This window comes from Oncorhynchus gorbuscha, linkage group LG10, assembly GCF_021184085.1.
Source record: "Oncorhynchus gorbuscha isolate QuinsamMale2020 ecotype Even-year linkage group LG10, OgorEven_v1.0, whole genome shotgun sequence".
In the NCBI taxonomy this organism is placed as follows: domain Eukaryota; kingdom Metazoa; phylum Chordata; class Actinopteri; order Salmoniformes; family Salmonidae; genus Oncorhynchus; species Oncorhynchus gorbuscha.
In genome coordinates this window covers 28,122,258-28,137,724 of record NC_060182.1, presented here as the reverse complement: position 1 = coordinate 28,137,724, position 15,467 = coordinate 28,122,258, and the positions used below count along the sequence as shown (strand labels likewise).

The 15,467-nt window shown below is 43.6% G+C and overlaps 2 protein-coding genes across 3 annotated transcripts; both read right to left on the bottom strand.

The window, feature by feature from the left end:
• Window positions 1-139: 139 nt before the first annotated feature.
• Window positions 140-5,152, bottom strand: ddost (dolichyl-diphosphooligosaccharide--protein glycosyltransferase subunit (non-catalytic)). The gene is made up of 11 exons (XM_046365500.1): window positions 4,902-5,152; window positions 4,249-4,359; window positions 4,057-4,143; window positions 3,843-3,946; window positions 3,547-3,641; window positions 3,343-3,436; window positions 3,060-3,208; window positions 2,798-2,945; window positions 2,501-2,621; window positions 770-876; window positions 140-646 (listed from the first exon to the last, which is right to left on the bottom strand). Exons 1-11 carry the CDS (start codon window positions 5,134-5,136, stop codon window positions 497-499), a joined length of 1,401 nt encoding a protein of 466 aa, XP_046221456.1. The 5' UTR covers window positions 5,137-5,152; the 3' UTR covers window positions 140-496.
• A 2,191-nt stretch (window positions 5,153-7,343) lies between these two features.
• zbtb17 (zinc finger and BTB domain containing 17) lies at window positions 7,344-15,311 on the bottom strand. Of its 2 annotated transcripts, none has more exons than XM_046365491.1 (15): window positions 15,129-15,311; window positions 13,266-13,495; window positions 12,831-13,007; window positions 12,319-12,636; window positions 12,142-12,231; window positions 11,679-11,938; window positions 11,318-11,460; window positions 10,652-10,952; window positions 10,428-10,515; window positions 10,011-10,127; window positions 9,717-9,837; window positions 9,513-9,643; window positions 8,896-9,168; window positions 8,617-8,706; window positions 7,344-8,361 (listed from the first exon to the last, which is right to left on the bottom strand). In XM_046365491.1, the coding sequence occupies exons 2-15, from the start codon at window positions 13,468-13,470 to the stop codon at window positions 8,006-8,008; spliced, it is 2,670 nt and encodes an 889-aa protein (XP_046221447.1). In that variant the 5' UTR covers window positions 13,471-13,495; window positions 15,129-15,311; the 3' UTR covers window positions 7,344-8,005. The 2 variants fall into 2 exon arrangements, with proteins under 2 accessions (XP_046221447.1, XP_046221448.1); XM_046365492.1 differs by lacking the exon at window positions 15,129-15,311 and adding an exon at window positions 13,828-14,680.
• Window positions 15,312-15,467: the final 156 nt, after the last annotated feature.

Sequence of the window (15,467 nt, the reverse complement as noted above, 5' to 3'; positions counted from 1 at the left end):
CCTAGGATACGTTATTGACTAATAATGTCATGTCAACATTTTATTGTAGCTTTCAAGGACTTGTTTAACTTTCTAGTAGTTGAAAATATGTTAGGCTTACCACAGAAACAGATTTTAATAAGACAACTAAAATATTCAGTGCATTTCCATATCAATGTGTTTTTAATCTTCGTACAAGTGGGTGGGGAAAAAAACAACAAATTCATGGAATATTTCCAAACAAGTGCGTCACCCGATACTGAGATCTGGACGCAACAACATCCAATTCCCAACTTAATTTTAGAACACTCACAATTTTATACATTAACGTTTTATTTTTTTGTACAAAAGCTGAGTAAGTTGGCCTGCAAAGCCCTAATTACATGCCCCCACAACCAATATAGAAGCAACAATTACAATTGTCAACTCTTTTTGCAGGTTCTGACAGACAATTTAAGCAACCAAGAACCTTCACCCCCATTATCTACCAGCCCTCCCCTAATACACATTTATCACCCTAGTCTGACTTCTCCTTTTCTTTCATGTGAAGGAAGACTATGCTGAAGACAAAGAGTCCTCCCATCATAGAGAAGACACTGGCGTAGTAGGGAAATGCAGAGGGGATGAAGCGATCATACTGGGTATGCTGCAGGGGTCGCACCGACACCTATGGAGAGGATGTATACATTAGCAAATGAGCATCTTACAGTTCAGGACTATATTCTGTTTTCTTATAGTGTGATAGGTACCTTCCATTACACAACATGTTTTAATGTAACAGTTCCCTCACCTGAGTGGAGGAGTACAGGTGTGTGTAGCCTAGCCTGTTATAGTCCACCTTGAACTGGAACACTCCATACACGTCAGGCAACTTAAACTGGACGCTGTACTTATCTCCTGTTGAGAAAAATTAAAAAATAAACATTTCAAATCAATTTGTATTAGTTTCATGATTCGTAAACAGGGGCAGACTAACAGTGCAATGCTTACTTGCGTGCCCTTCCCATCAATGCAGAAATACACAATGAGTAACGATAACTTGGCACCAGCACAGAGTAAATGCGCAGGGGTATGAGGTAGATATGTACACATAGTTAGGGATAAAGTTACTAGGAAACAGGATGGAGGAAACAGTAACAGCAGCATATGTGAGGAGTCAAAAGAGTTAGTGCAAAAAGTGTCAATGCAGATAGTCCATTGTAGATATTAGTTATGACTTGGGGGTAGAAGCTGTTCAGGGTCCTGTTGTATCGGTAGCAGGGTGAACAGTCTGACTAGGGTGGCTGGAGTCTGAATTCACCACAAGAGGAAGGCCTTAAGAGGTCCTGGAATTGCCATATCAAGCAATGATGCAGCCAGTCAAGATACTCTTAATGGTGCAGCTGTAGAACTTAAGTTTAAAGATGCACACTTTTGAATACAATTCTTTGATTTGGGTTATTGGAAAACTTTTCTGCCTCATGAGAATTACAACAAAAAATAATTATGTAAATAATCATGGAAAAAGATTGTCCAATGTTCCCTCTATTTTTTGCCAGCACTGAGCATATTTCAGGTCTGCTGAGCAGAAACTTGAACGTTGTGAACATTTTGTGCAACGTCCGGCATGCGTTTACACTGAGCCTGTACCCACTAAGTTACCATTTTAACAGTGGCAAATTAAGCTAGAGTCTATTTGATCAGAATGGCCTAACATAAAAATAAATAAAAAATGTAAATGGAGAAAAGTAATCCCATAACATTTTCACATGAAAAACAGCTCTTCTATGACAGCCTACAGTAGCCGCCAATGTGTGGCGTTAAATATAGGCCTACATTCCATGAGACTTTAAAAAAAAACTTTATGCAGAGCTTGACATGAACCTTTTTAGCCACTTGTCCTTCAGTCAAGTATGTGACTGAAAATGTATTGTATGATGCAAGAAACCACCTTATATTCATTATTCCCATAACATTATATTAGAGAATCAGACACAAATGTATGCTACCCTCTGCCCATTAGATTCTTCAAGCCCGTCTCAAAATACAACACTGCCCCTCTTAACCCGACTTACTTTTCAAAGATGGCTAGAAATGTACACATTTCATGCATTTTGTAGGCAGCAATCACTCCATTGCGGACCAAAAACTAGCTATAACTGGGATAATAACTCACTAACAAGCAAAGAATATCAACAAATGTGCACACAGGCTCTGCACCTTGATCTCAAATCAAGCACATCTAGGCTACTCGTAAGTTGCAGTCGCTCGTGCCTGTAGAATCTCCATTTCGATACACTCTGCCTACAACAAATACAATATTTCATAGTTTGCTTTATTTCGGTATATTGAAAGGGGCTGATATTGAGTCGATCACAATTACCACAGTAGAGGGAAACGTTGAGCTGGAAAATTGTAAACTAACAGTCTGAAAATCAAGTCAAGTTCAGAGAAGTTGAATTTTGTGCATCTCTGCAGGGGCAGGTATTTTTTCACGGACTGCTTAAAGAGAACATTGGTCATGTCTGTGAAATATTCATACCATTTTTCTTCAGGTAGGTCCTGACGAAGGGGTCAATTCTCACAAACTCCAGCTGGATGTCTTTTCCGTCAAAGGGAACCCAACTGCCCTTGGACAGCTTCTCAATAACAACGCTGTACTCCTGTGTCGGAAGTAAGGGACAGAAACAATGCCATGCCACTTGATGAAAACGAATAGCTTCATGCTCACTCATGAGCTCAACGGGCATATTTTCAACTTTGAATGTCCGTTAAATAAACATAACAATTGCTAAATACTGTCATCATAGATTAAATCATGGCCTTTTAAGTGCCTCACCACAAGGTCTGTGATTGTGTAGGCTGCAGGAGGGGTGCTCTCGCCCACAGGATGATGGGTAACAGCTCCCACCCGGAGTACGCCAGCCTCCTTGAACACCCATTGGGACAGAGCCTCAGCCAACTCCATGTTCCCAGTCTGAGCGTACCTTCAAGGAGGTGCAAGACAGGAATTACAAGGGTGATTATTGGACAATTAAAGTGAAAAAGTAGGGCAGGCAATTGCAGAGCAGATGATGAAAAGCACTAGGAGAGAGAGTTACCTCTGGGAGCCAGGGGTGGCCTTCTGCACAGCTGAGTTGAAGAAGGCGTCGCTGAAAAAGTACAGTGAGCCGCTGAATACCACACGGGCGTTGTTCCTGGCCTGGAGTCCAGCAATCAAAAGAGTGTTCTTTCCAACAGCATGGGGGTACTGTCCAGAAAGAAGGAGAACATAGTGTCAACAAAAATATAACATTCCAGGGATAAACACCTTATACATGCACATAAGTTATTACATTTTCAAATGAGAATGTTTGATAAGGAAGGAAACAGTGCTGGTATTACCTGAGAGATGGGCCGGTCAGGGAAGTAGGAGTAGGATGTGGAGGAGCCAGTCAGGATGTCCAGGACCAGGGGGTTATCTGGGTCTGCCACCATGCTGGGAGAAGATGACAACAATCCTTCACCATGGGAAACAACCCAATAACAGTGTAGTAATAACCCTTGTTAAGAGCAAATAATTGTTATCCACTGTAATGATAGACTCACCCAACACCCTTGAAGAGGATGGGTTTGTCACTGGGGTTCCCAACAATAGTGGGAGCCTTCAGAAGATTCTCAGGATCAGCAACAATCAGGGTATGCTTGGGGAAAGAAAAACAGTTACATCTTATGATCATAACCCACCTCAAGTACTCTGTAATTCAAATGGACACTCAAGCCACATCTTTTCTTAAGAAGTGTACATTACCAGACAGGTGTGCAAACAGTGCCTCTATAAGCAATTGCAAAAACTACAGCTTAAAGGTTTACATTAGAATGTTATCTACATCTCTTCTGCTTACCTCACCAGGGTCTGACACATCGTAATGGTGGTGGTCAATTACAGCAGTCTTCTCCTCATCAAACTCAATCCCACATTCACTGCCCAGCTCTCTAAGTGGGTCACCTAGGGCAAAAGAGAGGACAAAACAATGGCACTAGTTCGAGTGTAAATGAAGAAGCAAAGTGTGTGGTTTTTACACGCATCATGGAAGAATAATCCATCTTTGCACTTACCAATATCAGAGCCAGCAGCCACCAGGACATTGCCTCCACCATCAATGAATGATGTGATGGTCTCAACATTGATGTTGCCACCAAAGTCTTAAAGGAAAAACATATGCATTGAATAGTTTAAACTTTGTAACAAGAGTCACTGAGTAAAGTTATGAAATGCCACAAAAATGTTCAACTGCAATATTAACTAACCTTCCACAGATGGGGAGAAGATGATGAGGTGGTCATAGAGAAATTGGCCATATTTGATCAGGGAAAGTGAAGGATCATCTGCAGTCTTGAATGAAAGGTCAAAACCACGATCTGCAAAAAGAAACAGCTACATCAGCCCGCTGCAAATGTATTTACTTTACACATTTGATCCCCTAGGATATGCTGTTAACCAGTCATTTCTAGTGCATATAAAGAATGCACTACTTTGAGGGATGCTTGTATTAAAAATGTGTATTGCCTTGGATATACATTTAGGAAACGTCATGTAACCGCACATGCGCAGTGGGGTCTGTAAAATGTGCAGGATGTAGCTCAGCAGTACACTACAATCACAATTAGTGCAAAAAGCTAACATCGTCAGGTGGACAGATACGAGCCATCTTCAACATCGACAATGGGAGCTAGCTCGATACTATTTGACCAAAATCAATGCCACACGCCCCAGCAGTGACACCTTTTCCTATGCAACGTTAACAAAACTAGCTAAGATTAGGTAGCTAGTAGTGGACAGATATGAGCGCTAACTTAGATTAATATCTGAACGAAAACACGTTGTTATTGAATGTAATATTGCGAAACCACTAGCTACCTAAGTATCAATGATTGAGAAAAGCATGAGTATTCCTTCTCACCTGCCAGACTGCGGAAGAAGATTGAATGGGTGTCTCTTGTGTTGAGGTTGTCCAACAAAACGAGTGTCTTTCCGTCAGCCAATGCCATGTGCATCATAGACGATATTGTTAAGAAGAAAATACAATTGTTTCCCAACAGTCTGGATTTCGTTTGAGCCATGCTTACGGTCCGTTTATTGGATAATAACGTAGTACTACCCCGGCTCGTTTGTATGTCTGATGTCCGCGTCGCCATTTTGGGAAATAAGCCGACGTCAGCTTTAGCAGTAAACCTACATTTGGCCTCAGAATTCAGCCAATCACACACAAGAACGCGTCCACCGTGCATTCAAGTTTGACAATGAAGACGATCAGGGCACTTTTATTTTATTATGAGGAAGTGTGATTTTCTGTAATATCTGTGCGAATACTTAATTGTTTGTATTTTTTTTATCAATAAATGATCTGCAATACTGTGCATAATCATAATTTAGACACAAGTGGGTCATACATTCTTGTCCCAATATGCAACATATAATGCATTATGCCGGTCAGTTTGAAGTGTTACTGAACTTTTTTTATTCACCCAAGGAACACGTGTGGTGTTAGGTTCAACCACATACATTTAACAGTGAAGGGGGAAAAAACGAGCAGCTCAGTTCTGTTTTGATGTAGCCGTCTTTATTGATAAGTTTTAATACATTCTCCCCTTCCCCCATATTTAATCAGTCATTGATTTAATTTAAAACAGAAGGTGTATGTCATAATCTGTATTGTTCAACTAAAAAAAGATTTGCACGACCTAGTATCAACCAGGACTGAATATAATCATAATCTACACACATTGGTATGCGATGTTAGGTGTTCCTGCTGCCATTAAACTAAGATTTCTCAAGGAAACATATTTTTATGCTAATATAGGCTAGCATACATAGTCAGTTAATGACTTCTTGTACTTCTTAATACCTGCCAAGTCAGTGCTACAAATCATTGAGGAATGACAGTGCTGGGCTGTTTCATGATTTACACAGGGATCAATTGGAAAATAATCTTGTCAACTCATTTCTCATATGGATCCCACCAATAGGAAGTGATTTCAGTTTTCTAGTTATCTCCACAAAGAGTAATTATAATAGGTTAGTAGGAAATAGAACAAACGTCAACGTGCACAGCATTTACATTGTTTGCTTGTCGACCATGGACGTGCAATGTGAAAGAGAAACAACATTTCTAGCAAGTCCTTCTCACTCAAAATGCTAGTAGCACTACACAAAGTAGTCTATCAATCGTTTATGTACACTTCTCCTCTGCTCTCATCCTTCTAGACCTATCGGCTGCCTTCCATACTGTGAACCATCAGATCCTCCTCTCCACCCTCTCCGAGTTGGGCATCTCCGGCGCGGCCCACGCTTGGATTGCGTCCTACCTGACAGGTCGCTCCTACCAGGTGACGTGGCGAGAATCTGTCTCCTCACCACGCGCTCTCACCACTGGTGTCCCCCAGGGCTCTGTTCTAGGCCTTCTCCTATTCTCGCTATACACCAAGTCACTTGGCTCTGTCATAACCTCACATGGTCTCTCCTATCATTGCTATGCAGACGACACACAAATAAACTTCTCCTTTCCCCCTTCTGATGACCAGGTGGCGAATCGCATCTCTGCATGTCTGGCAGACATATCAGTGTGGATGACGGATCACCACCTCAAGCTGAACTTCGGCAAGACGGAGCTGCTCTTCCTCCCGGGGAAGGACTGCCCGTTCCATGATCTCGCCATCACGGTTGACAACTCCATTGTGTCCTCCTCCCAGAGCGCTAAGAATCTTGGCGTGATCCTGGACAACACCCTGTCGTTCTCAACTAACATCAAGGCGGTGGCCCGTTCCTGTAGGTTCATGCTCTACAACATCCGCAGAGTACGACCCTGCCTCACACAGGAAGCGGCGCAGGTCCTAATCCAGGCAATTGTCATCTCCCGTCTGGATTACTGCAACTCGCTGTTGGCTGGGCTCCCTGCCTGTGCCATTAAACCCCTACAACTCATCCAGAATGCCGCAGCCCGTCTAGTGTTCAACCTTCCCAAGTTCTCTCACATCACCCCGCTCCTCCGCTCTCTCCACTGGCTTCCAGTTGAAGCTCGTATCCGCTACAAGACCATGGTGCTTGCCTACGGAGCTGGGAGGGGAACGGCACCTCAGTACCTCCAGGCTCTGATCAGGCCCTACACCCAAATAAGGGCACTGCGTTCATCCACCTCTGGCCTGCTCGCCTCCCTACCACTGAGGAAGTACAGTTCCCGCTCAGCCCAGTCAAAACTGTTCGCTGCTCTGGCTCCCCAATGGTGGAACAAACTCCCTCACGACGCCAGGACAGCGGAGTCAATCACCACCTTCCGGAGACACCTGAAACCCCACCTCTTTAAGGAATACCTAGGATAGGATAAAGTAATCCTTCTCACCCCCCCCTTAAAATATTTAGATGCACTATTGTAAAGTGGCTGTTCCACTGGATGTCATAAGGTGAATGCACCAATTTGTAAGTCGCTCTGGATAAGAGCGTCTGCTAAATGACTTAAATGTAAATGTACTTGTGCTTTTAATGAAAATACTTCAATGAAGTATACTAAAATACCTAAACTAAGAGGGGAACATTTACACTATCTCAGTAAAACAAGGCAGGAATCTGTAGGCAATATTTTACTACCTATCTGTTTTTTACTGTCAGTGAGAAGAAAAACAAAAGTGGTGTGATGTATCAACTGACCTTCCTGCCCTGGGATATACCGCATGATGATTTTCTAAATGAATAGCCCATTTCTACATTTATAATATACATTTTAAACATACAGTGCAAAATTGACTATAGCATGTTACATACTACTGCTATCGTCTAAAGAGATTCTAGAATTAGGGGAACTTATTTCAGAAGAGGCTGACAATGCTTTGCTAAATCTCTATAAATCTCTATTAATGATTATGTAAACTCGTGATTAGAAATCTTACTTTCCTTTTCCCACACAGGGCAGGAAATGGTCAAAAATGATGACTAATTACTCACTCAACGCACTGTAACTTGGGGTGTCATTGCACACCAGATATAATCAGTTCTTCAATGTACTTTTCTTCCCTAAGCCTCACACTCCATCTCTTCTCCCTCTGTTCCAGCCTCATCTTTCCCCTCCGGCTGGGAGTCAGCTTGGGCCACCACCTCTCCCCCCTCCTCCTCCTCCTCCTCACGGGTGTGGAAGACGAGCTCCCCTCCCTGGATGACCTGCTCGGAGGCGGGTTGCCAGGTTGTGGTAACAACTTCCCCCACGGCGGTGGCTCCTGCAGCAGCGGCGTACTGCTGGTAGAAGTCCGAGTCAGCCTGGAACATGACCAGGGCCTGGGCCGTGTGGATTCGCACGTGTTGGGCCAGCGAACTGGCATCCAGGAACTTGTCACCGCACGAGTCGCACGCATACAGGATCTGAGTGTTGGGGTCTGGTAAGAACAGAGAAGACTGATGGTGAGGATGTACAGTACGTGTATAAGGAAATATCATATATAGCCCCAGACTTTATTGTGTGTTATCCTCAATGATTTTATTCATGTGCATGAATGGCTTTTTAAGTTTTATGTGTGCTTGTTTTTTTTTAAATGGTCTAATTAATAAACAAAAAAATACTGATATTACATTCCGTGTTATCCAAGTGATGAATAGTAATAGCTGATCAAAGCTGCGTTGGCCAGTCTCACCTGCTTCCTGCACCTTCTCCACAGCCTTGGTGATCTCTGCTTTTAGAGCCTCCGTCTCGTCTGCTGAGACCGATGAAGCCACAGGCACCACTGGAGACAGACAGAATCCATAGAAACGCACCACAGGAGAATTTTCTTCATTATTCCAACTCCATTTCTTTCTTACTCTCACACAGCCACATTCCTTTCAACTCATTCCTATTACAGTCACATCCACTGCATACCACCATTCTCCTCCCCCTATCTGAACTTCATTACCCAGCATGCTATCGGTCTGACCTGTCAGCTGGGCCACAGAGCTGCCAGCCAGGGCCCCTGTCGCCAGGGTGACGATGTCCTCAGTGGTGACGGTGACGATGTTGATCTCGTTGTCGTCCATCTCTGAGGCCGACCCACCGTGAAACCCGTCACCCCCGTCGTCGCTGTCGCCCCCGGCAACCACCAGGCGCTTCATCCCGGCCTTACCCTGGTGGACGGTCTTGACGTGGGAGCGCAGGTTGTCAACGCGGTTGAACCCACGGCCGCACTTGTCACACAGGAAGGGCTTCTCTCCTAGGGGATGGTGGGATGAAAAAATTACTTGAATGTAGACTAATGTTATACCTCAGGGTAAGGAGGTTGGAGGGACACTAAAGACAGAGGGGATATAATGTACCCAGATACCCAACAGCTTTGTTTTCTTCACTGGAAATATACCTATATTCCTTTTTTTTTTTTTACACATTATGTACTATTTTTTGACTATCCATTAACCTAAGTTAGGTTGAAAATACTGTTTCCCTGAAAACCAGAAAAAAATCTGCTTTCTGTCAATGTCGCCAAGGGTGTGGAATACATTAATATCCACTACTTCCAGGGAACCTCACTTTCTGCTCACTCACAATGGTACTTCCTACCTGTGTGAATGATGATATGCTTGGAGAGATCCCCAACGTTGACAAACGCCTTGTTACAGATGTGACACTTGTGTGGCCGGATGTTATCATGATGACGGATGTGATTGGCCAGCTGACTGGACTGGACAAACCTGAAGTCGGAGAGAGGACATAAACGGCTCTATGTTATATCAATAGGATCATACTGTGTGTGTGTGTGTTTACCTTTTGCCACATCGGTCGCAGACATAGGGCTTCTCTCCGGTGTGCTGGCGGACATGAGCGATGAGTGAACTGGCCTGGGTGAACCCCTTCCCACAGATCAGACACAGACACGGCTTCTCCCCTACAGGAGACACACACACTACAGTTACATTACAGTCTCTAACCAATGATGCACTGCACAGGCATTTCCTGTTATTTTTGCACATGTTTATGTTACACACATGTTAAGGCTACACAGTACAAAGCATGAGGTAAATGTGAACCGTCATATAAATCCATTTCTAGGACTGTTACCTGTGTGTATGCGCTCGTGTCTCTGTAGTGCCCCGGGGTCGGAGAAAGCTCTCTGGCAGTGCATACAGATATAGGGCTTCTCCCCACTGTGAACACGCAGGTGTCTCTTCAAATTCCCTGGGAAACAAAACTACAGTTATATACCAATACGAAGACCAGAGACTAGTTATATATATATATCTCAACACAGAGAGCGACCAGGGCCTGTGTTCATAAAGTGTGTAAAAGTAAGAGTGCTGATCTAGGATCAGGTCCTCCCATGCAATCTTATTCATTAGAATCAGTGTTGCCTTTTAGATCATAATTAATAAGATTACGTGAACAGTGAGGTCCTGATCCCAGATCAGAACTCCTACTCTCTGAGACGCTTAATGACTACAAGCCCAGAAGTCCACCTCTCGTCTAGTCTGTTGTTACCTGAGGTGGTGAACTGTTTGCCACACTCTTTACACTTCAGAGGGCCGTCTGTGATGTGGATCTTCAGGTGAGCCTTTAGATTCCCAGTCTGTCCAAACAGAGGAATAGCCAGGTTAGAGTACAGTTAAACATTTCAATGCAAGGATAGAGAGAAACTATATACAGGGTTGTACAAAAACACTACAACATTATCAGTGGAGTTGTGTTTTAGTAGTGGTCCTAACCTGGTTGAACCGCTTGTCGCAGTGCGGACACCTGTGGCCCTTGTCGGCATCATGGGTCTCCAGGTGGCGCATCTTGGCAGTGGGGTCGGAGAAGGCCCGGTCGCAGTAGTCGCAGTGGTACGGCTTCTCGCCGCTGTGCACCAGCATGTGGCGCTTCAGGTTGCCAGACGTGGTGAAGAGCTTGCCGCAGTCTCTGCAACTGTATCGGGCCTCGCCCGTGTGACGCTTCCGGTGCAAGTTGAGCAGGCTGATCTGCCGGTAGCTCTTCCCACATGAGGAGCAGCAGTAAGGTTTCAGGGGGCTACGGAGAGAGAGACAAGAGTAAAATATAGCTACTTATATTTACTCAGGTGTTGAGAGGTTCGAGAGGATGTTGATGTAATGAAACTCAGATTTTTATGACTGTCTTGATTTTAATTCACTATCAATTTGATCATCGTTATTATCAACAAGTTACAAGGGGATGTGTTGCACAAATCGCCTCGTTCATACAAAGTCTTGTTTTTGAATATTAAGAGAGGGTAGATCTCTTCAAGCAAATCTAAAATGAGAAAGTAAACCAATCAGATCTGCAAAGAGAACATCAACAAGGCCCCAGAAATAGGACAAAGGGATTGGTTTGTCATTATGCCCATGAGAAAGACAGGTGATGAGCTTGATACGAACCTGTGTGTTTTCTCGTGAGCCTTGCAGGCAGCCGGGTCTGAGAAGGCCTTGTGGCAGTCACGGCAGCTGAAAGGTTTCTCTCCTGTGTGAATGCGAATGTGTCTCTTGAAGTTCCCCGTGTGGGTGAACTTCTTTCCACAGTCCTAGAAAATACATGGCACGTAAGTTAGAAATGCGCAACCCCCAATTACATGAGTGTAAATGCAATATCCTCTATTTGAGAGGAGAATACACAAACAGTTTAAAACAATAAGTCCCCTAATGGGGAATGGATCATGAAAAAACATTCAAGCCGATAATTTCCATGTTTAATCACAGTGTGCAAAGTAACCACACACATAAACAAGCACGCGGTTCCCACCTCACACTTGTGAGTCACAGAGCCGTAGGACCGTGACTCGGTGCGGTCGGTGACAGCACCCAACCGTAGCTGCTTCCTCTCCTCTCCGCTCTCTGTCCCCTGGCTGTCTTCTCCCTCATCTCCTTCATCCTCCTGCTCTTCTACTTCTTCTTCTTCACCACCTCCCTCCTCTTCCTCCTCCTCCAGCTCGCCCTCATCCACCTCTTTTTTCTCTTCATTTACTGTCTTTGGTGCGCTACTCCCCTCATTGGAGTCATTATCTATGAATAGGAATTGCATAACTATCAGACACTGTGGCCCACTGCAGTCAAATATTTAGAAAATATATCCTTTCATCTTCCCTTACTTGAAGTAGTCACTGATCCGATATGATTGGATAGGAGAAAGCAAGGTAGCTTTAACCTATCCAGGCATGGCAGATCTGTAATTACTCCTAGGAAGGTCAGTCAATCTGTTTGTTTACCCTGTGAGAGGTTGCGTCGAGGAGCTCTCCGTGTCCTTCTTCTCCTGGTGCTCATGTAAGACCTACAGGCTGCAGACTTGAATGGCAACTCTAAGTACAAAATAAATCTTCATCAGCACAGCAATATCAAACATACAGATCATCAATGAAAAGTATGAAGACAAATTATTCACATACTGGGCGTGTAGTCCGCATCCGAGGGGTCATCCTGAAACTCAGGCACATCTTTGGCGGTGCTCTCCACCTCCTCACTTTCAGCTGCAGCTTTTCTCTGTGTGGCGAAGGTGGAGGTTTTGGGGGGTCTTCCTCTCCCCGGGGTCTGTTCGTCTGGGGTTTTCCTGGAAATCTGGCCATCTTCCAGGGTGTTCTCCTTCGGGTCCTCCTGAACGCCCTTTGGCCCTTCATCCTCTGCTGAGGGGCTTGGGATTTCCTCATCATGTGACCTTGTCTCTGACGGCTCCTTCTCCGTGTTTTGCTCTCCTTCCTCAATCTTGTCTTTATGGTTTGGAAGAAATGATGGATGAGAACAATATTAACCAGAAATGGTCAATGTCCTGAAGAAAATCAGTGTGCTTGCTTCAGCTGTCCCAAAAAATGTACTGATAACATTAGTGGTCTTGTTAAAGCGAGCATGCTAATGACTGTGTACTAATAACCGCTGTTTGTGAACTGATCTGTACTGTACTCACGGTCAATTAAGTATTGTGTTGTCTGGGATGTGGAGACTGCCAAAGACTGGTAGGCAGAACAGGCATTGACTATCTCCTGCATCTGCAGGAACGTGGCCACCGCCACCACATCCTCCACATTCTGAGGATTCAGACTCAGCTTGGCCGTGTACATGAACTCAAGGACTTGGCCCAGACCTGTAAAATACACAGGGATGGATCCATGAGCCCTGCTGTGACTGAGGCAGGCAACCTAAACATGATGTTGAACATGGTCTTGGATATTAAGGTAAAGAAAATAATTCAGTGTTTTCCCTCCATATATTTTTGTCTTAGGTGGGGAATACCATAATTCATAATAGTGTTATCATTTTCGAACAAGGCTTTTAGGGGCAACAGCAGACATCCACTTATTGCAGAAATCCTAACTCATCAACCAGGGAAAGGCTTATGTACCTGCTGCGTTGCTAATATCCAGGTGCACCACATCCTTCTGGTCCAGGAAGAGGGTGCGGAAGTAGGCGCTGCAGGCAGCCAGCACAGCCTTGTGGGCCTTGAAGTCCTCCCCATCCACCACAAAGGTACAGTCACAAAGCAGGCCCAGCTGACGCTGGTGATTGAGCTGTTCCAAAACCTTGCCACTGTGCCAGGGAAAGTCCATCCTGGAGAGTGGGCGCCTTGGGAAGCTATTGACACAGTGGATAGGGTTACAGTTGTATTGGACTTAGTCAAGCAGGTGAGGCAACACATTACCACTGTCAAACTAACCTACATGTTTGGAACTTTAAACAAAAACATGTCTGGAGAGGGGATTCATTATTGCTATTTTATTGTGTGTTACTATTTTGTTTTTCTATTTGTTAATTTTCTTACTTTTTAACTGTATAGTTGGGAAAGGGTTTGTAAGTTAGTATTTCACGGTAAAGTCTACACTTGTTGTATTCGGTGCATGTGACAAATACAATTTGATTTGATTCTCACTTAAAATGTGACTAATAATTATGATATAATCACTCACGGTTGGTTTATTCCTCAGTGCATTTATCATATGTAATTTAATAATTTGACATTTCCTGACAACTAAATAATCGGGCCTCACAAGATATAGAGCCCCACAGTGGAGGTTTCATAATACCCATAAAACCTAGCGGTCAAACAGGGAAACAGTTCCAATTGTATTTCCACCATTAATTTTTTTCCCATAAGGGACTTCAGGAACACTTCAAATAGGGGCGTAGGCTTACCCTGGCATGATGCTTTGATAACTCTCTCAGACAAGGTGACTCTTATCAATATATCGTCTCTATTTACTCTCAGATTCAAAAATGCTAATTAGCATTAAAGTAGACATCTCTAGCTGACGCCTTTGCTAACAGGTATTGTGTCAATTTAAAACTTGCACAAGACCATTCACAGAATTGTCAATATATAAATTTTTTGTGCCAATTTATTGATTACTAAATTTAGCTAACAGATAGTTAATCCAGAGATTCTTACCATTGCTTTGATTTGGTAGTCTCGTCCAGATCATCATGGCATTTGTAGTTTTTTTTAAATGATAGCCCTATTAGCAGATAATAAGCATTTATTTTTGGGGTGGTGAATATATTGTAATGAAACAGCAGGGAGCAGGTCTCGAACCCTCGACCTTCTAGCCCGAGGTCCGGCGCGCTACCGACTGTGCCGCAAAAGCATGCTCGTGCGGCAGAGTCGATTTCCGCGCTTATAAACCCAGGGTCGTTACAATATTTATAAAAGGCAACGTAGAGAGATCAAGACGTCACGCTTGGGTAAGCCTACACAAATCACAGCTCTTATTTGAAATGTTTCTAAAAATCCACTATGGGGAAAATGAATGGTGGGAAAACGATTAGAACCATTTCCCTGTTTGACTGCTAGGTTTTATGGGTAATATGACTCATTCTGTGGTACTCTATGGTGTTGTTTTATATTTAAAAAATATCGCAATGCAATATTACATTTATCAAAGAAGCCAGGGTTGGCCTATATCGACAATTGACTGTTTAAAAGTCGTAGTTTAACCATCGATGCGACAGACTGAATACCAATGGTTCGCAAATAATTTGTAATTTAAGGAATTACATGAATTTATTTTTTGACGATGCAGAAGATTGATTACGAATCCTATATCCTTCTACCCTCGCTATCCGGGATTAATTTAGCGTGTCTAGACATGCATGTTTTGGACAAACAAGATGGCGTTTGGCTAGAGAGAGGCCTTTCTCTCTGCTAGTCCTTAGAGCCTCGTTCTGTACTTTAAGCAAACGCCATCTTTCAAAAGGAGTGCATTAAAATTACCTCTCAAGAATCGCAGGTTTCTCCACTCCAAACGCTTGTTATGTTGTTGTTTCGTAATATTTTCTCACAATCCGTTGAATTCGTTCAATCGAGTTTTTCGGTGATCGATCTAGCCCCAAAGACTCGATTCACCGCCATCTTCCACTCTCTGATCGATTGATAGTGGCCGGGTGGATAGTTTACATAATGCGCACGCGCAGTTTGATTTCTGAGTGTAGAACGGTGTTAAAAAATGGCCATGTGATGGCGCACTAAACCTGGTCGTATTCAAGATGGTTCTCACAGTAAGAATTTATTTCACTACTACGTTGTGCCTAAACTTGTATATGTTCTTTTAAT